This window comes from Muscardinus avellanarius (genome assembly GCF_963383645.1).
Source record: "Muscardinus avellanarius genome assembly, chromosome: 10".
Classification (NCBI taxonomy): domain Eukaryota; kingdom Metazoa; phylum Chordata; class Mammalia; order Rodentia; family Gliridae; genus Muscardinus; species Muscardinus avellanarius.
Genome location: NC_137796.1, coordinates 57,273,782 through 57,297,493, shown reverse-complemented (window position 1 = coordinate 57,297,493; position 23,712 = coordinate 57,273,782). Strand labels below are relative to the sequence as shown.

The 23,712-nt window shown below is 49.5% G+C and overlaps 1 protein-coding gene across 1 annotated transcript in view; it reads left to right on the top strand.

Moving 5' to 3' along the window:
- Window positions 1–16,706: 16,706 nt before the first annotated feature.
- The window catches only part of CBLC (Cbl proto-oncogene C), a gene marked incomplete at both ends in the record, with an annotated part of 36,092 nt that continues 29,086 nt past the window's right edge, over window positions 16,707–23,712 (top strand). The window contains 4 exons of the mRNA XM_080703621.1: window positions 16,707–17,053; window positions 21,251–21,397; window positions 21,526–21,682; window positions 22,139–22,260. Of these exons, the coding sequence (XP_080559747.1) occupies window positions 16,707–17,053; window positions 21,251–21,397; window positions 21,526–21,682; window positions 22,139–22,260 (773 nt within the window). The remainder of the gene's footprint in view (window positions 17,054–21,250; window positions 21,398–21,525; window positions 21,683–22,138; window positions 22,261–23,712) is intronic.

Sequence of the window (23,712 nt, the reverse complement as noted above, 5' to 3'; positions counted from 1 at the left end):
ATCTGTGAAGGGCCTCACTAAGTAGCTGAGGCCGGTTGTGAACCTTCCATCCTGTCTCAGTCTTCCAAGTACTGGGATTACAAGCATGCACCACTACGCCTAGCACTACTTGCTGAGACTGTCCTTGAACCTGTGATCCTCCTGTCTCAGCCTCCCAAATCCTGGGATTATAGGCATGTGCCACCATGTTCGACTTGTAATTATACGTTTGGCTGGCATGGTGATGCACGCTTGTAATCCCAGCATTTGAGAGGCTGAGACAGGAGGATCAGGGTTTGCAGACAGCCTCAGCTACTTAGTGAGGCCCTTTGCAACTCAGTGAGACCCTGTTTCAAAATAAAGAATAAAAACTAGGGCAGGGGGTGTAGCCCAGAAGTAGAATGCCTCTGGGTTAAATTCCCAGTTCAAAAAGAAAAAAGGAGGAGAAGGAGAAAGAGAAAAAGGAAGAAGAAGGAGGAAGAGAAGGAGGAGGAGGAGGAGACAGAAAAGGAAGGGGAAAGAGGGAAAGATGTGGACACAGAGAGTTTATGTGAGGTCAGAGCCAGAGGCCAGAGTGATGTGGCTCTGGCTGAGGGGGGCTGAGGGCTGGCCGCGAACCGCGATCCTCCTGTCTCAGCTTCCCAAGTACTGGGATTACAAGCCTGCGCCACCACGCCCGGCTTGCCTTTTTTCTTTTCTTTTGAAACAGGGCCTCCCTAAATTGCTGAGGGCCTCACTAACTTGCTGAGGCTGTCCTCAAACCTGCACTCCTCCTTTCTCAGTCTCCCAAGTACTGAGATTATAGACCTGCATTACTGCCTGTCTGGCCTCTCCCAAGTCTCCTATAAGGCTACTACTCGTAACTGGATTTTGGACTCACCTGGATAATCCAGGATGATCTCATCTGGAGATCCTTAGTTTAATTACATGTGCAAAGTCACTTCTTCCAAATAAGGGCACATTCGCAGGTTCCAAGGGCTGGAAAGTAGACATAGCTTTTAGGAAAGAGAGCTGCCACTCAACCCACCACAGAGGGTGACTGCTGGGCTGTCCATGCAGCCGGATAGCGTGATAATCTGTATTGTGCACAATGTCATATACATGAGCTCTGGCTTCCCTCAGCAGTGCCCTCCCCACAGGGTCCTCCATGCTGCCTGGTGCAAGCACACCCTTGAACAGTGATGGCTGAATGGGGGTGTCCAAGCAGGATGCAGTGGCGCATGCCTGGAATCCCTGTGTTTAGAAAGCTGAAGCAGGAGGATCCCAGGTTTGAGGCCAGCCTCAACAACTTAGTGAGACCCTGTTTCAAAAATAAATATATATAATATATAAATATATAAATATATATAACATGACAAGCATGGTGACTCACATCTGATATCCCCGCGCTTGAGAGGCTGAGACAGGAGGATCGCACAGGTTCGAAGCCAGCCTCAGCTACCTAGTGAGGCTCTCAGCAACTTAGTGAGACCTTGTTTCCAAATATATATTTTTTAAAAAAAGGTCTGGAGTATAGCCGGGAGGTAGAAAGCCTCTGGGATCCACCCCCAGTACCACCAAAAAAAAGAATAAAAGGGCCGCAGCTCAGAGGTAGAATGCCCCTGGTTCTGTCTCCAGTACCACACACACCTGTGGGTTCATATTGCACACACACACACACACACACACACACACACACACACACACACACACGAAAGGGGAAAGAATGGTTATTGAGAAAAGCAAGTATATCTGTCACCCAGAGCTCTGCCATCAAATGACCCTGGGCAAAGTGACTAATTTAGCCCTGCTCCTGGGCGTCCTCATCCATTCAGTGGGGATGACATCTGCCCTCAGGGCTTGGGTTGCCATGAATTTGTAGAGTGTAAGCTTGAGGAGCTTGGCATAGGCCCTGCGTGAGGGCTTCCGTGCTGGGGTACAGGCTATGGGTGATGTGCCTCTCTGTGTGTGGGAAACAGTCCGTGGCTTCCAGGGCTGAACCAGCCTTGACCTTGGTAAGTTACTTCCCTAAAACAGAGGATCTAGCTTCTCCCTAATGGAAATCCCCTCGCAGCCACCCAGACCCAAGGACAGGGTGCCTGTCCTCCCAGCCCTCCCCCTTCCCCAGGAGAAAAGCAAACCGAGGGGTCTCCAGCACCCCACGCCTCACACCAAGACTCGTCGGTAAGAGGCCCAGCATCCTGGGGTCAGCTCCCAGGCCAGATGGCACACCCTTAATGCATTTGTGGGGCTGTGGCCCTATCACAAAGATTACTTGTTCTCACCACCCTAGGAAAACCCAGACAGTCAGAGGACACGTCTTCCAGATGCATGCATGACATCTGTCAAGTCCTAAATGTTGGCAAAAAAAAAAACACCAGGCAAGGTGGCCCATGCTTGTAATCCCAGGATTCTGGAGGCTGAGACAGGGGGATCGCGGTTCACAGACAGCCTCAGCTAGTTAGTGAGGCCCTTTGTAACTCAGTGAGACCCTGCTTCAAAATAAAGAACAAGTAACAGGGCTGGGAGCTGGGTGTGGTGGCGCACGCTTGTAATCCCAGCATTCGGCAGGCTGAAACAGGAGGATTGTGGTTTACGGACAGCCTCAGCTACTTAGTGAGGCCCTTTGCAACTCAGTGAGACCCGCTTTCAAATTAAAGAATAAAAAATAGGGTAGGGAGTGTAACTCAGAGGTAGAATGCCCCTGAGTTCCATCCCCAGTACTGCAAAAAATAAATAAATAAGTGAATAAACTTTTTTTTTTGGTGGTGGTGGTACTGGGGTTCCTGGAAACCCTTCTACCTCCGGGCTACACTCTCAGACCTATTTTTATACTTTTTTTATTTGGAAACAGGGTCTCTTAAACCAGAGTTTTGGTTGGCTTCGAACCTGCGCAATCCTCCTGTCTCCGCCTCCCAGATCCTCCTGTCTTCGCCTCCCAGGCACGGGGATTACAAGCATGTGCCACCACGCCCGGCAAGTGAATAAACATTTTATTTTATTTATTTTTTTTTGTTTTTTTATTTTTTTTTATTTTTTTTTGGTAGTACTGAGGGTGGAACCCAGAGGCTTTCTACCTCCGGGCTATACTCCCAGACCCATTTTATATTTTATTTGGAAACAGGGTCTCACTAAGTTGCTGAGAGCTTCACTAAGTAGCTGAGGCTGGCTTGGAACCCTTGCGATCCTCCTGTCTCAGCCTCCCAAGCATGGGGATTACAAGCGTGCGCCACCACGCCCGGCAAGTGAATAAACATTTTAATGAAAGATTTCAAGAGGGTGAGAACCAAGCAGAACACATCTGCTCTTTAGGTGTGTTTGCAAACCCAAACCTCTACTTTTCAGAAAGGGGAATTGAGGCCCACACAGAGAAGAGGCTGATGTGGTGAGTCCACAGGTTCCGAATCCCATAAGTCACCACAACCAAACTGGTCAGACTCAATCACTAATAACAGCTGCCAACATCACACTCGTGCTTCCTGATATAGTGTGCCGATAAGACATAACAAAGGAGCCCAGCATGGTGATGCACGCTTGTAATCGCAGCATTCCAGCATTCGGGAGGCTGAGACAGAAGGATCGCAGTTCGCAGACAGCCTCAGCTACTTAGTGAGGCCCTTCACAACTTAATGAGACTCTGTTTCAAAATAAAAAGAATAGGGACAGGCATGGTGGTGCATGCTTGGGAGGCGCTTGGGAGGCGGAGAGAGGAGGATCGTGCTGGTTCGAAGCCAGTCTTGCTGGTTTAAGAGACCCTATTTCCAAATGAAAAGGTTAAAAAATAGGTCTGGGAGTGTAGCCCGTGGGAGTGTATCCCGGAGGTAGAAGGGCTTCCAGGAACCCCAGTACCATCAAAAAATAAAAAATAAAAAAATAAAAAGAATAAAAAATATGGCTGGAGGTGTGGCTCAGAGGCAGAATGTCCCTGGGTTCAATTCCCAGTACAGCAAAAATAAATAAATAAATAAATTAATTAATTAATTTAAAAAATTGCAGAAGGCCTTGCTAATTGTTGAGGCTGGCCTCAAACCCGCAGCCGTCCTCTCAGTGTCCCAAGTGCTGGGATTACAAGTGCTCCGGAGATGACTTTGCTGACTCAGAAGCTGCCTTGGTACTGTGACCTCGATCTCAGTTGATTAAGGCGTAGGGGCGGGGCCAAGGGTGTTGGGTGTGGTCAAGGACTAGGGGTGTGGCCAGGGAAATTCTGCTCCCAAGGGAATAGGTAAGTATGTTCTCAGCGCGCCCTCTTGTGGTGGTTACCGCCCAGGCCTGGCCTCCGTGTGTGGTGTGTGTGTGTGTGTGTGTGTGTGTGTGTGTGTGTGTGTGTGTGTGTGTGTTACTAGGGATTGAACCCAGAAGCATTGAACCTCCGAGCTACACCCCCAGACCTATTTTTCTTTCTTTCTTTCTTTCTTTCTTTTTTTTTTGGTGGTGGTACTGGGGTTCCTGGAAACCCTTCTACCTCTGGGCTACACTCCCAGGACACATTTTTATATTTTTATTTGGAAACAGGGTCCCTTAAGCCAGCGCAGCTGGCTTCCAACCTGCGCGATCCTCCTGTCTCCGCCTCCCAAGCGCGGGGATTACAAGCGTGTGCCACATGCCCGGCCCTTTTTTTTTTTTTTTTTTTTTTTTTAGGTGGATATAACACAAGATTTATTGGTACGTGGTCGAGGAGGGGACAACACGAAGCGCTCAGGAGTGCAGGGCTCGCCACTTGTCCAGGGGACCTCGATTGGGGATGTATTTGACACCACACCCATCAGGGATGAGCCGCTTTTCAGTCACCATCTCTTCAAACTCATCAGCGTTGAACTTGGTAAATCCCGACTTTTGGAGATGTGGATCTTCTGGCGGCCAGGGAACCTGAACTTGGCCCTGAGAAGGGCCTCGATCACAGGGTCCTTGTTCTGCAGCTTGGATGGACACGATGACTTGGCCCATGTGAACCCTGGCCACTGTGCCCTGGGGTTTCCCAATGGCCGCCCGCATACCTGTCTGAAGCCTCGTTTGGGAACAGCAAAAGATTAGAAACATGGACTCCAATGGAAAAGCAGTCTCCAAGGTCCCTTGGGGCAACCCACACGGCCATCAGGCTGCTACACTACCAGGGATGTTGCTGTTTGCAGCCATTGCACACTGACCTATTTTATTTTTATATTGAAACAGGGTCTCTCTAAGTTGGTGAGAGTCTTGAACCTGTGATCCTCCTGTCTCAGCCTCCCAAATACTAGGATTACTAGCGAGCACCACCCCTCCCAGCCTGACCTTTTTTATTTAACCGATTTATTGTGATAGAATGTATCACAAGCGTGTGTTACAAGCGTGTGGTGCACGCTTGTAATTCCAGCATTTGGGAGGCTGAGACAGAAGAATTGAGGCTTGTGGACAGCCTCAGCTACTTAGTAAAGTTATTTGCAATTCAGCGAAATCCTGTTTCAAAAATAAAGAATATAATCCCCGTGCTTGGGAGGCTGAGACAGGAGGATGTCACGGTTCGAAGCCAGCCTCAGCTAGTTAGTGAGGCTCTCAACAAACTTAGTGAGACCCTGTTTCCAAATAAATATAAAATAGGTCTGGGAATAGAGCCCGGAGGTAGAAAGCCCCTGGGTTCTACCCCCAGTACCACCAATAAATAAATAAATAAATAAATAAATAAATAAATAAATAAAATTAAAAATAAAAATAGGGCTGGGGGAGCTAGGCATGGTGGTGCACACTTGTAATACCAGCATTCGGGGGGCTGAGACAGGAGGATAGTGGTTCGCAGACAGCCTCAGCTACTTAGTGAGGCCTTCTGTAACTCAGTGAGACCTTACTTCAAAATAAAGAATTAAAAACAATAGGGCTGGGGTTGTAGCTCAGAGATAAAATGCCCCTTTGTTCCATCCCCAGAACCAAACAAAAAAAAACAGTGTACAATTTGTGTGTGTGTGTGTGTGTGTGTGTGTGTGTGTGTGTGTGTATGTGGTACTGGGGATGGAACCCAGGGGGCTTCTACCTCTGGGCTACACTCCCAGTCCCATTTTTTTATATTTTATTTGGAAACAGGGTCGCCAGGCATAGTGGCGCACGCTTGTAATCCCAGTATTTGGGAGGCCAAGACCGGAGGATCGCGGCTCGCAGACAGCCTCAACTACCTAGTGAGGCCCTCTGCAACTCAGTGAGACCCGGTTTCAAAAATAAAGAATAGCCGGGCGTGGTGGCACACGCTTGTAATCCCCGCGCTTGGGAGGCAGAGACAGGAGGATCGCGCAGGTTCGAAGCCAGCCGTGCGCGCTGGCTTATGAGACCCTGTTTCCAAATAAAAATGTAAAAATTGGTCTGGGAGTGTAGCCCGGAGGTAGAAGGGCTTCCAGGAACCCCAGTACCACCAAAAAAAAAAAAAAAAAACAAAAAAAAAAAAACAAAAAAAAAACACAAAAATAAAGAATAAAAAATGGGTCAGGGGCTGTAGCTTGGAGGTCGAATGCCCCTGGGTTCCACTCCCAGACCTGCAAAAAAAAAAAAAAGGAAACAGGGTCTCTTAAGCCAGTTGAGGCTGGCTTCGAACCTGCTCGATCCTCCTGTCTCAGCCTCCCAAGCTTGGGGATTACAAACCTGCGCCACCACGCCCAGCTTAAAAGTGTACGATTTGCCAGACGGATGGCACAGGCCTGGGAGTAGAGCCCGGAGGTAGTACTGGTAGATTACCCAGTACTGGTAATCCCAGTACTTGGGATACCAAAACAAGAGGATTGCAGGTTGAAGGCCAGGCTCAACAACCTAGCAAGGCCCTCAGCAACCTAGCAAGACCTTGTCTCAAAAGAAAAAAATAACAAAAGGGCTGGGAATGTAGTTTGGAAGTAAAATGCCCCTGAAATCGATCTCCAGCATCAAAAATAAGTAAAAAAATAAAGTGTATAATTCCATGACTTCAGTATGTTCACAAGATTGAGTAATCATCACCAGAATTCATTGTTTACCTCTAAAAGAAACCCTGTAGTTGCTAGCAGCCACTCCCTGTTTCCCGGAGCCTCTCCAGCTCTAGACAATGTGTGTGTGTGTGTGTGTGTGTGTGTGTGTGTGTGTGTGACTTCTTAGGCAAGTGTTCTGCCACTGAACTTTGCCCAAGCCTTGTACTCTTTATAGATTTTTTTTTTTTTTTTTTTGGTGGTACTGGGGTTCCTGGAAGCCCTTCTACCTCCGGGCTACACTCCCAGACCTATTTTTTACATTTTCATTTTGGAAACAGGGTCTCCTAAGCCAGCGCGCGCGGCTGGCTTCGAACCTGCGCGATCCTCCTGTCTCTGCCTCCCAAGCGCAGGGATTACAAGCGTGCGCCACCACGCGGCTCTTTATAGATTTAAATACATGGGCTGGGTGCAGTGTCGCACACCTATAATCCCAGTACTTGGGAGAGTGGGCCAGGAGGATCGCAGGTTTAACACCATCCTCAGCCACTCAGCACGACTCTCAGGAACCTAGTTGAGACCCTGTTTCAAAATGAAATATAAGCCAAGTGTGGTGGCCCACACGTGTAATCCCAGTACTTGGGAGACTGAGACAGGAGGATCGCAGGTTCACGGTCGGTCAGCCTCAGCAACTTAGTGAGGCCCTCCATAACTTGGTGAAAACTGTTTCAAAATAAAGAATAAGGCCGGGAGTGGTGGCACACACTTGTAATCCCAGCATTCGGGAGGCTGAGACCTGAGGATCACAGTTCGCGGACAGCCTCAACTACTTAGTGAGGCCCTCCGCAACTTAGTGAAACTCGGTTTCAAAAATAAAGAATAAAAAATAGGGCAGGGGCTGTAGCTTGGAGGTCAAATGCCCCTGGGTTCCATTCCCAGACCCGCAATAAATAAATAAATAAACAAACAAACAAACAAAATAAAGAATAAAATAGGATTGAGTTAGCCTGGTATGGTGGCACATGCTTGTAATCCCAGCATTCGGGAGGCTGAGACCAGAAGATCACGGTTCGCGGACAGCCTCAGCTACTTAGTGAGGCCCTCTGCACCTCAGTGAGACCTGGTTTCAAAATAAAGAATTAATTTAAAAAAAAATAGGGCAGGGGGTGTAGCTGGGAGGTCAAATGCCCCTGGGTTCCATCCCCAGACCTGCAAAAATAATAATAATAATAATAATAATAATAATAATAATAATAATATAGGATTGAATCACAATACTTGGGAGGCTGAGACAGGAGGATCACAGATTTGTGGCCAACCTTTGCTGTTTAGTAAGGCCCTCCAAAACTTAATGAGACCCTGTTTCAAAATAAAGGATAAAAAATAGGGGTGGGGTATAACTCGGAGATAGAATTCCCCTGGGTCCAATCCCTAGCACTGTAATAAATAAATACATAAATAAATAAATAAAGTTGGGTGTGTAACTCAGGCAGAATACCCCTGGGTTCAAATCCCAGTCTCACACACACACACACACACACACACACACACACACACGCCCTGTACTCTTATCTTTATAGATTTTGATACATGGCATTTTATGACTGGTTTCTTTAATTTAACATGTTTTCAAGGTTTATCCATGTGGTCCTGTGTATAATTACTTCATTCTTTTCTTTTTTTTTTTTTTCAGCACTGGGAATGGAACCCAGGGGCATTCTGCCTCCAAGTGACACCCCAGCCCTATTTTTATTCTTTATTTTGAAACAGGGTCTCAGTGAGTTGCAAAGGGCCTCACTAAGTAGCTGAGGCTGTGAACCACGATTCTCCTTTGTCAGCCTCCCAGATCCCGGGATTAGGAGTGTGCACCACCGAGCCCGACTTAGTACTTCTTTCTTTTCGCTCCCTCTCCTCCCCATACTAGAGATTGAAGCCAAGGACATTGTACCTCTGAGCTACACCCCCAGCCCTTTTTATTTTCTATTTTGAGACAGTGTGGCCCAGCTGGCCTCTAACCTGTGATCTTCTTGCCTCAGCCTCCCAAATAATTGGGAGCCCAACTGTACTTTATTTCTTTTCATAACCACATAATTTTTCATTGCATGCAGATATCATTTTTGTTTTTGTTTTTGTTTTTTTTTTTGCGGGTCTGGGGATGGGACCCAGGGGCATTCGACCTCCGAGCTATACCCTCTGCCCCATTTTTTATTCTTTATTTTGAATCAGGGTCTCACTGAGTTGCAAAGGGCCTCGCTAAGTAGTAGCCAAGGCTGTCCGCGAACCGCGATCCTCCGGTCTCAGCCTCCCGAATGCTGGGATTACAAGCGTGCGCCACCACGCCCCGCTGATATCACTTTTTACTTTATTTTAATTTTTCTTTGTGGTGCTGGCCAACCACTTTCCGCTCATCCACGCATCTGGGATGGGCATAGAGGCTGTTTCCGTGGGTCTTCGTGTGGATATATGCTTCAGTCCTCTGGGATATATACGGGGAGGAGCAGTCATGTGAAAATCCACATAGAACATTTTGAGAAAATGCCAAACTATTTCCCACAGCAGCCGCACGGCCGCACAGCCCCGCCAGCAGTGTGTGGGCTTCCCATTCCTCCGCCTGCTTGCCAACATTTGCTATTGTCTGTCTTTTTTATGACAGCCATCTTAATGAGTATGAAGCAACATTTCTTTTTCTTTTTGTGCTGGGGATGGAACTCAGGACTTCACACTTGCTAGGCGAGACCCCGACCACTCAGCTACATTCCCAGCCCAAAGCGCTTGGTTTCACTGTAGTTTTTAGAAATGTTATTATCATTATTAAATTATTAAAATATAAAACATTATTAATATTTGGGGATGGGGATTGAACCTAGGGTCATTGTACCTCTCAACTATATCCCCAAGCCTTATTTTTTTATATTATTATTATTATTATTTATTTTTATTTTTTTATTTTTTTGGTGGTATTGCGGTTCCTGGAAGCCCTTCTACCTCCGGGCTACACTCCCAGACCTATTTTTACATTTTCATTTGGAAACAGGGTCTCCTAAGCCAGCGCGCGCGGCTGGCTTCGAACCTGCGCGATCCTCCTGTCTCTGCCTCCCAAGCGCGGGGATTACAAGCGTGCGCCACCACGCCCAGCTAGCAATACCCTGTTTTAAAATAATAAAAAAAAAGCCGGGCGTGGTGGCGCACGCTTGTAATCCCCGCGCTTGGGAGGCAGAGACAGGAGGATCGCGCAGGTTCGAAGCCAGCTGCACGCTCTGGCTTAGGAAACTGTTTCCAAATAAAAATGTAAAAATAGGTCTGGGAGTGTAGCCCGGAGGTAGAAGGGCTTCCAGGAACCCCAGTACCACCAAAACAAACAAACAAACAAACAAACAAACAAGGTATTGCTAAGTTGCAGAGGATCTGGTTAAATTGCTGAAGCTGTCCTTGAACCTGCCATCCTTCTATCTCAACCTCCCAAGTACTGGGATTCCAGGCATGAGCCAACATGCCTGGTTTTAATTTGCATTTTGAGACAGGTTCTTGCTAAATTGCTGAGGCTATGTCTTGAATTTGCAATCCTCCTGCCTCAGCCTCCGGAATAACTAGAATTATAGGTGTGCAGCAGTGCGCCCAGCTCCTTGTCCCTATATGAACACCAGTCACATTACATTTTGGACCCACCCTAATCCAGCAGGCCCTCATTTTTTTTTTTTATTAGTGCATTGTAATCATACATCACATTGGAATACAAGACTTGAGAGGATATACAAGCACACGTCATCCAATTAGCCCTCATCCAGCCCCCATCCCATTCCCTCCCCCTCCCTAGATCCCATGCTTGTTTGGTGATTAACTTTGATACATTTGTTTATGTACCTCCTGAGTTCTAAAGATGCTCCATCCTCCCTTATTCCACACCCTCTGATTGGTCACCTTAGTTGCTTCACTATAGGGCCCTTTCTATAGCTCGACCACTTCCTGTTGCCCCTTTCCTCCTAGTTATTGCTGATTAGGGGAAGCATCTGGTTTTTATTTTCTGCGATATTTCTCTGTGCATGCCGCGTCGCAAATACTGATCCCACTCTTGACGGCCCCAGTTGTGGCCTGGCTACCCGGTGGACTGATCCAGACCTCGCTGGCTCAAGCAGCAGCCTTGCCTCATGGGAGGCCCCGATTCTGGTCTCACTGCAGCAGGCCCTCATTTTAACCTGATTATAAGACCCTATTTCTTTTTTTTTTTTTTTTTTTGTGGTACCCGGGATGGAACCTAGGGGCATTCTACCTCTGAGTGACACCCCTGACCCTATTTTTTTTTTTTTTTGCAGTACTGGGGATGGAACCCAGGGGCAGTCTACACCCCCAGCCCTATGTTTTTGTTCTTTATTTTGAAACAGAGTCTCACTGAGTTGTAAGGGGCCTCACTAAGCAGCTGAGGCTGTCCGTGAACCACGATCCTCCTATCTCAGCCTCCCAAATGCTGGGATTCCAAGCGTGCGCCACCACCCCCAGATCTATTTCTTGTATTTTTTTTTGTTGTTGTTGTTGTTTGTTTGTTTGGGTTTTTTGTTTGTTTGTTTGTTTGTTTGCGGTACTGGGGATGAAACCCAGGTGCATTCGACCTCCGAGCTACACCCCAGCCCTATGTTTTATTCTTTATTTGGAAACAGGGTCTCGATGAGTTGCAAAGGGCCTCACAAAGTAGTAGCTAAAGCTGTCCTCGAACTGCGATCCTCCCGTCTCAGCCTCCCAAATGTGGGGATTACAAGCTTACGCCACCAGGCCCAGCTCTATTTCTTGTTCTTGATTTTGAAACAGAGTCTCACTGAGTTGCAGAGGGCCTCACTAAGTAGCTGAGGCTGTCCGCGAACCACAATCCTCCTGTCTCAGCCTCCCAAATGCTGGGATTACAAGCGTGCGCCACCACGCCCGGTTAAAGACTCTCTTTTTTAAATGTGGTCACAACCATAGGTTTGGCGGATATGACCTTGGCGGGAGTGAGGGGCGTTAGCTACCCAGTGCACCCCTCGCTGCCTTTAGTGTTTCCAGCTCTTGGTATCCGGTGCATTTATTTGGGCGTCACCTCCTGCGGGCAGCTCCCCAGCTCCTGCTTCTCCCCTTCCCACCAAGACTGCAGTGAACATCCCAAACGTCTCTTGGAGGGTCCTATTTTTCAAACTGCTGAAAGGATCCATTAGTGGGTTGTGAAATCAATTTAGTGGGTTGCAGACACCATTTTTTCGTTAATGAAATGGAATTAAATAGAACAGAAGATATTAAAGTGCCTGCACGAAATGCCGGGAAGGGCCCAGCTGCAGCATCTTTGTTTCACACATTAATCCCCCGCCGTGAGCTCAAGTGTTTACACGCAACCCGTCCTGAAGGAGGTGGCCGGCCATGACCCTGCCCTGTCCATTTGTCCAAAGACTCAGTGATGCTGCCAAACACCCAGTTGGTCTGGTTACATCTGCCAGTGCTTGTCATAAGTCAATAATTTCAAATTTTGCTGAGCCAACAGGTTTTCATTTTGGTTTCTGGGTTTTTTTTCTTTTTTCTTTCTTTTGTTTTATTTGTGTTATGGATTGAAACAGAGGCATTCTACCTCCGAGCTACACACCTAGTCCTTTTTTAAAAAAAAAAAAAATTATTGCCGGGCGTGGTGGCGCACGCTTGTAATCCCCGTGCTTGGGAGGCGGAGACAGGAGGATCGCGCTGGTTCCGAGCCGGCCTCGCTGGCTTAAGAGACCCTGTTTCCAAATAAAAAAAATATATAAAATAGGTCTGGGAGTGTAGCCCGGAGGTAGAAGGGCTTCCAGGAACCCCAGTACCACACACACAAAAAATATATAATTATATACATACATATATAAATATACATATGTGGATTATAGGCACTGTGTCTGACATTAAATTATAATTAAAAATTTTTTTGAAACAGTCTAAGTTGTGACTGTCTTTTCTGGAGACAGAAACTGAAACTCAGGAAGACAAATTGCTGGGAGGCAGATCCTGCCACATGGACCATAAAGATCGGGGATCTGCTTAATGTGAGAACCAACATCTCAGAAATTCTTTTTTTTTTTTTTTTTTCGGGTCTGGGGTTGGAACCCAGGGGCATTCGACCTCCGAGCTACACCCCCTGCCCTATTTTTTCTTCTTTATTTTGAAACCGGGTCTCACTGAGTTGCAGAGGGCCTCACTAAGTAGCTGAGGCTGTCTGCAAACCGCGATCCTCCCATCTCAGCCTCCCAAATGCTGGGATTACAAGTGTGCGCCACCACGACTGGCTACATCTCAGAAATTCTACCAGTTAAAGATTCTGAAGTGAGCCCGGTGTGGTGGCACATGCCTATAATCCCAGTACTTGGGAGGCTGAGACTGGAGAATCACAGGTTCAAGGACAGCCTCAGCAAGTAGTGAGATTCTCATAACCTAGCAAGACTCTGTTTAAAAGTAAAAATAAAGTAGGACTGGAGGTGTAGCTCAGAGTACAACGTTCCCTGGGTTCAATCCCCAGTACCAAAAAAAAAAAAAAAAGATTCTCAAGTGAGCCAGGTATGGTGATGGGCATCTGTAATCCCAGTACTTTGGAGGCTGAGAAAAGAGGATTGCAGGTTCAAGACCAGACTCAGCAATAGCGAGATTCTCAGCAACATAGTGAGACCCTTTCTTTCTTTCTTTCTTTCTTTCTTTCTTTCTTTCTTTCTTTCTTTCTTTCTTTCTTCCTTGCTTTCTTTTTGTGGTACTGGGAATGGAACCCAGGGGCAGTCTACATCCAAGCTATACTCCCTGCCCTATTTGTTATTCTTTATTTTGAAACAGGGTCTCACTGAGTTGCAAAGGGCCCCACTAAGTGGCTGAGGCTGTCCACGAACCATGATCCTCCTGTCTCAGCCTCCCGAATGCTGGGATTATAAGCATGCGTGACCAAACCCAGTGTGAGATCATTTCTAAATAAAAAACAAAATAGGGTTGTGGGTATAGCTTGGAGGTAGAATGCCCCTAGGTTCAATCCCCAATGCCAAAAAAAAAAAAAAAAAAAAAAAGATTCTCTGGCTCTGTGAGACTAGGGTGAGGCTGAGGAGGGGTCCGGTGTTATCAGGGCACTCATTTCTCATAGGAGCCCCTTCCTCTCCCACTTCGAGGTGTTTTTGAGAATTCAGTGAGCAAATGTTTATGGAGTCTGTCACACACAACCTAGCAAAGAATAAATCTTTGCTGCTTTGGGAGGCTGAGACAGGAGGATCACAGATTCAAAGCCAGCTTCCTCAATTTAGCAAGGGCCTCCTGTTTCTTTTTTTTCTTTTTCTTTTCTTTTTTTGGTGGTAATGGGGTTCCTGGAAGCCCTTCTACCTCCGGGCTACACTCCCAGACCTATATTATTTTTGGAAACAGGGTCTCTTAAGACAGCGCGGCTGGCTTCGAACCTGCGTGATCCTCCTGTCTCCGCCTCCCAAGCGCAGGGATTACGAGCGTGCACCACCACGCCCGGCCTAAGTGAGACCCTGTCTCAAAATCAAGAATAAAAAATAGGGCTGGGGGTGTAGCTCAAAAGTAGAATGCCCCTGGGTTCCATCCCTATCACACACCCCAAAAAAACTGGACTGGGGGTATAATTTGGAGGTAGAATGGCTCTGGGTCCAATCCCCAGTACCAAAAAAAAAAAAAAGTGGGTTTGGTAGGGGCAGAGGAGGGGACTTCTGAGCAGAGTAATAATAGCTTTTGCTATTATTCTCTTAATTTGAAACTCTCCAGGTATGTGCATATAGTGTTTGTGAGCAGAAGTTAGCCTGAGGCTGGAGGTGTAGCTCAGTATAAGAACAAAGCCCTGGGTTCCATCCCTGACACCAAAGAAAGAAAAAAAGAAAGGGAAGTAAGAAAGAAGACAGGTGCAGTGATGCATGCCTATCATCCCAGTACTCCAAGGCTGAGATGGGAAGACCACAAGTTCTAGGACAGCCTCAGCAAGTAGTGAGACTCTCATCAACCTGCTGAGACCCTGTTTCAAAATAAAAATAAGCCCAGCGTGGTGGCGCACGCTTGTAATCCCAGCGCTTGGGAGACTGAGACAGGAGGATCTCACAAGGTTCGAAGCCAGCCTCAGCTACTTAGTGAGGCTCTCAGCAACTTAGTGAGACCCTGTTTCCAAATAAATTATAAAATAGGGCTGGGGGTATAGCCTGGAGGTCAAAAAAAAAAAAAAAAGCTCCTGGGTTCCACCCCCAGTATCACAAAAATAAAATAAAATAAAATAAAATAAAATAAAATAAAATAAAAAAATAAATAAATAAAATAAGGTTGGGAGTGTAGCTAGGAGGTAGAATGCCCCTGGGCTCAATTCCCTAGAAGGAAGAGAGAGAAAAAAGAAAAAAGAAAGAAAATGAAAAGAAAGGAGGAAAAAAGGAAGGAAAGAGAAAGAAGGAAAGAAAGAAAGAAAGAAAGAAAGAAAGAAAGAAAGAAAGAAAGAAAGAAAGAAAGAAAGAAAGAAAGAGATTTGTCCTAGTCTCCTGGGGCGTGGCCCGAATGCCTGCGGGGTGGGGTGGGGGGGCAAGGGCCCACAGCGCCATCGGGTGGCCAGCCCGCGCGCAGCAGGGCTGAGCTGAGTTCTGCCGGTTGAGGGGAAACCATGCCCCGCCAGCCCCGCAAGCTACAGCCCTCAACTAACTTTCTTTCCTTCTTTCTTTCTTTCTTTCTTTCTTTCTTTCTTTCTTTCTTTCTTTCTTTCTTTCTCTCTCTCTTTCTTTCTTTCTCTCTTTCTTTCTTTCTTTCTCTCTTTCTTTCGCGGTACTGGGGATGGAACCCAGGGGCATTCTACATCCGAGCTACACCCCCAGCCCTACTTTTTATTCTTTTTTTTTTGGTGGTACTGGGGGTGGAACCCAGAGGCTTTCTACCTCCGGGCTATACTCCCAGTCCTACTTTTTATTCTTTTTTTTTTTTTGGAAACAGGGTCTCACTAAGTTGCTGAGAGCCTCACTAAGTAGCTGAGGCTGGCTTCGAACCCGTGGGATCCTCCTGTCTCAGCCTCCCAAGCGCGGGGATTACAAGCGTGCGCCACCACGCCCGGCTTATTCTTTATTTTAAAACAGGGTCACACTGAGTTGCAGAGGGCCTCACTAAGTAGCAGAGGCTGTCCTCGAACTGTGATCCTCCTGTCTCAGCATCCCAAATGTTGGGTTTACAAGCGTGCGCCACCACGCCCGGCTTTTTTTTTTTTTTTTTTTGAAACAAAAGTTGCTGAGAATGGCCTCGAACCTGCGATCCTTCTGTCTCGGCCTACATATAATCCTCTAAAACTGGGATTGCGGGTGTGTGCTAGCAAGAACCCTCCGGCAAGTTTTTGAATTCCTCATCACTTCGGGACGCAGGGGTCAGCCCCCTTTGGAAATGTGGTCTCTAAAGTCCAGCCTAATTTCCCGCGGGCCCCCGCCGTGGAGACCCTGAGGCCAGGTCGCCCCGCGCCTCCCCTCGGGGGGGGACAGGGATTGCGCGAGCTCCCCGCGATCTGTATGGGGCGGCTCTGCTCCTGTGCTCGTCCCCACGACATCAACCAAGGAGCGGACCTTCGGCCACCCCTCGGGAGTCCCGCGGCCAAGACCCACTCCCCGCAGGGCTCGGCGAGCTGAGCGGGCAGCGAAAGTCCCCGAAGCCCGCCCCGCGGGACCGCCGCCTACCTGCCTCCGCACCTGCCGCCCCGCCTGCCGTCTATGGAAATCGCAAGCCAAACCCGCCTCCAGGGGGCGTGGCGTCGCCCGGCCCCGCCCCCGGGAGCCCAGGTAGCTCCAGTCCGCGCGGGGTTCGCGGAGCCCGCGCCGCCCCCACCCTGGGCCGCCGCGCCCCGCCGCACCCAGCCGTCCGCGGCTCCAGGGACCCATGGCGGCGGCCCCGCGGGGGCGGCAGTGGAGCGAGCCGCAGGCGTTTGGCCGGGCGCTGAGCCTCCTGCAGCGTCTGGAGGAGCAATGCGGGGACCCCCGGCTGACCCCCAGGCCCCCCTCGCTGAGGGACCTGCTGCCTCGCACGGCGCAGCTGCTCGGGGAGGTGGCCAAAGCCCGGCGCAAGGCCGGCGGAGGCGACCCCCAGGGCCCCGGTGGCGCGGGGGACTTCCTCCAGATCTACCTGGCCAACCTGGAAGCCAAGAGTAGGCAGGTACTGGAGCTGCTGCCAGCCCGGGACCCGAGAGATGCCGGCGACGAGCACTTCCGGGAGGGCTCCCGACTCAGGTGAGCGGATGCCGCGCCCCCTGCCAGGACCCTTCCCCGCAAACCTCAGGCTCCTCCCTCAGACCCAGGGTCCAGACCCCCACCCAGCCTCCTCCTTCAGACCTAGGGGTGCAGACCCCACCCAGCCTCCTCCTTCAGACCTAGGGGTGCAGACCCCACCCAGCCTCCATCCTCAGACCCAGGCTTCAGACCCCCAACCAACCTCATCCCTCAGAACCAGGGTCCAGACCCCCACCCAGCCTCCTCCTTCACACCTAGGGGTCCAGACCCCCACCCAGGCTCCTCCCTCAGACCCAGGCTTCAGACCCCGACCAACCTCATCCCTCAGAACCAGGGTCCAGACCCCCACCCAGCCTCCTCCTTCAGACCTAGGGGTCCAGACCCCCACCCAGCCTCCTCCTTCAGACCTAGGAGTCCAGGCCCCCACCCAGCCTCCTCCCTCAGACCCCCAACCAACCTCATCCCTCAGAAGCAGGGTCTAGACCCCCCACCCAGCCTCCTCCTTCAGACCCAGGCTTCAGACCCCCAACCAACCTCATCCCTCAGACCCAGGGTCCAGACCCCCACCCAGCCTCCTCCTTCAGACCTAGGGGTGCAGACCCCCACCCAGCCTCCTCCTTCAGACCCAGGCTTCAGACCCCCAACCAACCTCATCCCTCAGACCCAGGGTCCAGACCCCCACCCAGCCTCCTCCTTCAGACCTAGGGGTGCAGACCCCCACCCAGCCTCCTCCTTCAGACCCAGGCTTCAGACCCCCAACCAACCTCATCCCTCAGACCCAGGGTCCAGACCCCCACCCAGCCTCCTTCACACCTAGGGGTGCAGACCCCCACCCAGCCTCCTCCTTCACACCTAGGGGTGCAGACCCCCACCCAACCTCCTCCTTCACACCTTGGGGTCCAGACCCCCACCCAGCCTCCTCCTTCAGACCTAGGAGTCCAGGCCCCCACCCAGGCTCCTCCCTCAGACCCAGGGTCCAGGCCCCCTCTCCCTCAGATCCAGGAAAACTGAACCAAGACCCATAGGTTTTTTTCCTTCCTTGGGTACCTATGCGCTCAGCTCCCTCACCCCCACTTTTCCCTTTCTGGATCATCTCAAAGCCATGTTCCCCGTGTCCCATAACCCAGGGCCCTTTCCCCTGGAAATGTGGGGAGCCCAGGGGCTCCTGCTGAGGAGGGCAGGGTGCTCCTGAAGAGCCTGCCCACCAGGTGAAGACTGGCCTCTTGCAGGGCAACCCCCTCAGTTCCTGGAGAGCAGGTGGCTGAGGACCTTGGACCTGCCTGTGTACTCTGCCACTCTGAACTCGGGGGAAAGGCCGCTGAGGGACCAGCAGACGAGGTGTGGAGCCTGGAGCCCAGGAAAACTCTCTACCAGCTGGTCTCCACTCTTCAGGCTCATGCCTCTTTTTTTTTTTTTTTTTTTTTTTGGTCCTGGGGATTGAACCAAGGGGTCATTCTACCTTCCACGGCACACACCTAGAGCAATTTCATTTTTTATTTGAAAATAGCGTATAAATTGCTGGGAGCCTCACTAAGTTACTGAGGCTGCCCTTTGAACCCACGATCTACCTGTCTTAGCCTCCCAAGTACTGAGATTACAGGTATGTGCCACCACACCCGGCTCATATCTGAACATATTTTGAACATATTTTGTGATGTCTCCTTAATTCGCCTGGAAATGAAATGCAATGCATAGTTTACCAACCTCCATATATATATATATATATAATTTTTTTTTTTTTTGGTGGTGGTACTGAGGTTTCTGGAAACCCTTCTACCTCCGGGCTACACTCCCAGACCTATTTTATACTTTTTATTTGGAAACAAGGTCTCTTAAGCCATTGAGGCTGGCTTCAAACCTGCGCGATCCTCCTGTCTCCGCCTCCCAAGCATGGGGATTACAAGCATGTGCCACCATGCCCAGCTTTATTTTATATATTTTTAAAATTTGGAAACAGGGTCTCTTAAGCCAGCAAGGCTGGCTTCGAACCAGCACCATCTTCCTGTCTCCACCTCCCAAGCGCAAGATTACAAGCGTGCGCCACCCCACCTGGCCTACCCATATATTTTAAATCACTGTAAGGCCCAAATTATGTTATATAACAGTGACCAAAGGAATATTTTTCAAAATATATTATAAATATATTTATTAATATATTATTCATTAGATATTCCATACGTAATGAAAACACATGTATTTACTAAGGCAGTACTATTCTGGAAGGCAGAATCTCCTAGTCAGAACTTAAAACTACTATGAAGGAGAACCAGATCGTCTTTCCTTGATATAAAGGAGAGTTGGATTTCTGCAAAATTCATTATCAATTTATACCGTGCCAAAAAAAAAAGCTCATATAAAGTACTATTTGAGCCATGAACCTGCAGTCCTCCTGTTTAGTCTCCCAAGTATTAGGATTACAAGCGTGTACCGCCACACCTGGATCTCATAGTGTTTTAAAGTTTTCTTTCGTCCTAAATTTCTGCAACCTGCTGTGTATTTCGCATGCAAAGCGCATCTCAGCCTGGATCAGCCTTGTGTGGATAGTGGCCACCACACTATATCCCGGAATCCCCGGAAGAGAGGTTGCTAGAAACTGTCCAGAAGCCGGGCGTGGTGGCGCACGCTTGTAATCCCAGCATTCGGGAGGCTGAGAGGAGGATCGCGGTTCGCAGCCAGCCTCAGCTACTTAGTGAGGGCCTCTGCAACTCAGTGAGACCTGGTTTCAAAATAAAGAATAAAAAATAGGGCAGGGGGTGTAGCTCGGAGGTGAATGTCCCTGGGTTCCACCCCCAGAAAAAAAAAAAAAGAAAGAAAGAAACTGTCCAGAATCAGCCAGCCGTGGTGGTGCATGCTTGTAATCCTAGTACTTGGGAGGCTGAGACCAAAGGATCACAGGTTGGTGGCCAGCCTCAGCTACTTAATGAGGCCCTCTGAAACTTAGTGAGACCCTAAAACAGGTTCTCAAACCTGAGGGCCTCCTCTCTTGGCCTCCCGAGTACTGTGATAGATGCACGCTATGGCGCCAGGCTGCACTATGCATTTTCTGTGTTTATAAGACTTACAAGTCATTACCCCTGCTGTGAGGCAAGATCTATACTCCCCCCGACCCCATTTCACAGTTAAGAAACTGAGACTTAGGAAAAAGAAAGAAGTTTACCAACAGTCTCTCAGCTAATAAATGCCAGAGCCACCCAAATGCCAGCTTGACCTCCCGGGGAGGCAGCTGGCAGCAGGAGGGAAGACCCGGCCCGACCCACAAAAACCCCTACCCCAGGTGGAGGAGAGTGACACTGCGGCTCTGGCAGGTTGTCCCCATCGTCCAGCTAAGCTAGGCTTCTTCGGCCTCTGTGGGCTTCGGGGGTCCCCATACTGCTGACTGATAGCTGATACAGAGATGGGCAGCTTCTATACTTTCTTTACAGATGGGGAAATTGAAGACCAGAATGACAAGTTTTATTTGTTTGTTTGTTTGTTTGTTTGTGGTACTTGGGGTGGAACGCAGGGGCATTGTAACTCCAAGCTACAACCCCAGCCCTATTTTATTCTTTATTTTGAAACAGAGTCTCATTGAGTTGCAAAGGGCCTCACTAAGTAGCTGAGGCTATCTGGGAACCACGATCCTCCTGTCTCAGCCTCCTAAATGCTGGGATTACAAGTGTGCACCACCACTCCCAGCAGTGACGGCCTGTTTTATGTTTTACTTCTTTTTGTTTTTGTTTGCGATACTGGGAATGGAACCTAGGGCATTCTACCCTTAAGCTATACCCCTCAGCCCTATTTTTTATTTTTTATTTTGAAACAGGGTCTCACTGAGTTGCAAAGGGCCTCACTAATAGCTGAGGCTGTCCTCGAACCTTGATCCTCCTGTCTCAGCTTCCCAAATGCTGGGATTACAAGTATGTGCCACCATGCCCTGCTTTATGTTTTACTTTGAAACACGATCTCACTAAGATGCTGAGAGCCTCCCTAACTTGTTGAGGCTGGCCTGGAACCTGCAGTCCCCCTGTCTCAGCCGCCTGAGCACAGAAGTTACAGGTGGGCACCATGGTGCCTTGCTCCTGGGATGAACTCCTGACCCTGCACTTATATATTAGAGACAGTCTAGGGGTCTTTCCCTGTGGGGATTCCAGAACGGGGGTGTCAGTGAGAGCCCAACCAAGGTCCAGCCACGCACTCATACATAGCTCATGCCTGCAGGCAACAGCTGGCCAAGCTAGCCCTCATCTTCAGCCACATGTACTCAGAGCTGAGCGCGCTCTTCCCTGAAGGAAAGTACTGTGGACACACATACCATCTCACCAAGGAGCTGGCCCACACCTTCTGGAGACAGCGCTGCGGGACCCGGTGAGTGCATGCCCAACCCGCAACCCCACCCCAGAGTCTGGCCTGCCCAACCAGGGACCAGGAGCAGACACAGGCCACCTCCCTCCCCACCCACCAGGCTCCACTGCATCTCCGCCCTTCGCTCGCAGGTGCGTGCTGCCCTGGGAGGAGTTCAAGTCACTCCTGTGCACCCGCCACCCCGTGGGACCAGGCCCTGAAGCCCAGGCTCTGCTCTCCACCATGGACCTCACCTGCAATGGCCACGTATCCATCTTTGAGTTTGATGTCTTCACCAGGCTCTTCCAGGTCAGACAAGGTCAGGTCGGAGGCCTGGACCCCTGGGTCTGAGGGAGGAGGGCTGGGCCTGGGCCACTGGGTCTGATGGAGGCAGGCTGGGCCTGGGCCTCTGGGTCTGATGGAGGCAGGCTGGGCCTGGGCCTCTGAGTCTGAGGGAGGAGGGCTGGGCCTGGGCCACTGGGTCTGATGGAGGCAGGCTGGGCCTGGGCCTCTGGGTCTGAGGGAGGAGGGCTGGGCCTTGACCCCTGGGTCTGAGGGAGGAGGGCTGGGCCTGGGCCTCTGGGTCTGAGGGAGGAGGGCTGGGGCTGGACTCCTGAGTCCTGGAGAAGGGAAGTCTGGGCCTCCTGTGTAGATGAGCAGTGCTGGGGTGTGAGCCAGGTGGCCTGGTGCTAAGACCCTGGAAGGTGCTAGGGATGCTCGGCTGTATCCTTGCCTCGTCCTTCATTGTAGCCCTCTCCTTTCCAGCCATGGTCGACACTGCTCCAGAACTGGCAGCTCCTGGCAGTCAACCATCCGGGATACATGGCCTTTCTCACCTATGATGAGATGCAAGAATGCCTGCAGGCCTACAGGGACAAGCCAGGCAGGTAAGGCCTGGCCTCTGCACGATGAGGCTGCAGGGCTCAGGTGGGCATGTGGTGGGAGCGCAGCCATCCTCAGAGAGTAAAGCTGAGGTGCCCTGGAGGCCAGAGAGTCAAGAACTCCTAGGTAGGAAGCTGAGTGCAGCCAGGCCTGGTGGCACACACCTGTAATCTCGACATTTGGGAGGCTAAGACAGGAGGATTGCAGGTTTGGGACCAGCCTCAGCAACTTAGTGAGGCCCTGACAGCCTCAGTGAATAGTGAGACTCTCATCAATCTACAAGACCTTGTTTCAGAACAAAAAATAAAAATAGGGCTGGGGATGGAGTTCGGAGGTAGAATGCCCTGCGTTCAATCCCCATTACCAATATGATGATGATGATGGTGTTGGTGATGCTGCTGGTGGTGGTGGTGATGGGAAAGAGAAAGGAATGAAGTAACCAGGCATGATGACATGCCTGTAATCTCAGTTCTTGGGAGGCTGAGACAGGAGGATCACAGTTCAAGGCCAGTGCGTTAAACTTAGCAAGATCTTGTTTATTTTTTCTTTTATTTCTTCTTCTTCTTCTTCTTCTTCTTCTTCTTCTTCTTCTTCTTCTTCTTCTTCTTCTTCTTCTTCTTCTTCTCCTTCTCCTCCTCCTTCTTCTTCTTTTTTTGGTGGTACTGGAGTTCCTGGAAACTCTTCCCTGGGCTACACTCCCAGACCTATTTTTATACTTTTATTTGGAAACAGGGTTCGAACCTACGTGATCCTCCTGTTTCCGCCTCCCAAGCGCAGGGATTACAAACCCAGGGATTGCACCACCACACCAGGCCAAGATTTTGTTTCTTTTTTCTTTTTCTTTTCCTTTCTTCCCTTCTTTCTTCTTTCTTTTTCTTTCTTTTTTTTTTTTGTGTGTGTGTTTGTGAGTGATACTGGGAATTGAACCCAGGAGTATTCTGCCTCTGGGCTACACCCCCAGCTCTGCTTTTTTTGTTTTGTTTTGTTGTGTTTTTGTTTGTTTGTTGTTGTTGTTGTTGCTACTGCTGCTGCAATACTGGGGATTAAACCCAGGAGCATTCTACCTCCAAGCTACACCCTCAGCCTTTTTTTTTTTTTTTTTTTTGCGAGTCTGGGGCTAGAACCCAGGAGCATTTGACCTCCGAGCTACACCCCCTGCCCTATTTTTTATTCTTTATTTTGAAACAGGGTCTCAATGAGTTGCAGAGGGCCTCACTAAGTAGCTGAGGCTGACTGTGAACCTGTGATCCTCCTGTCTCAGCCTCCCAAGCACTAGGATAACAAGCATGCACCACCATGCCTGGCTTATTTTTTTGTTTTGAAACAGGGTCTTCCTGAGTTGCTGACGGTCTCACTACTTGCTGAGGCTGGCCACCAACCTGTGATCGTCCTGTCTCAGCCTCCCAAGTACTGGGATTACAGGTGTGTGTCACCATGCCCAGCTGTAAGGCCTTGTT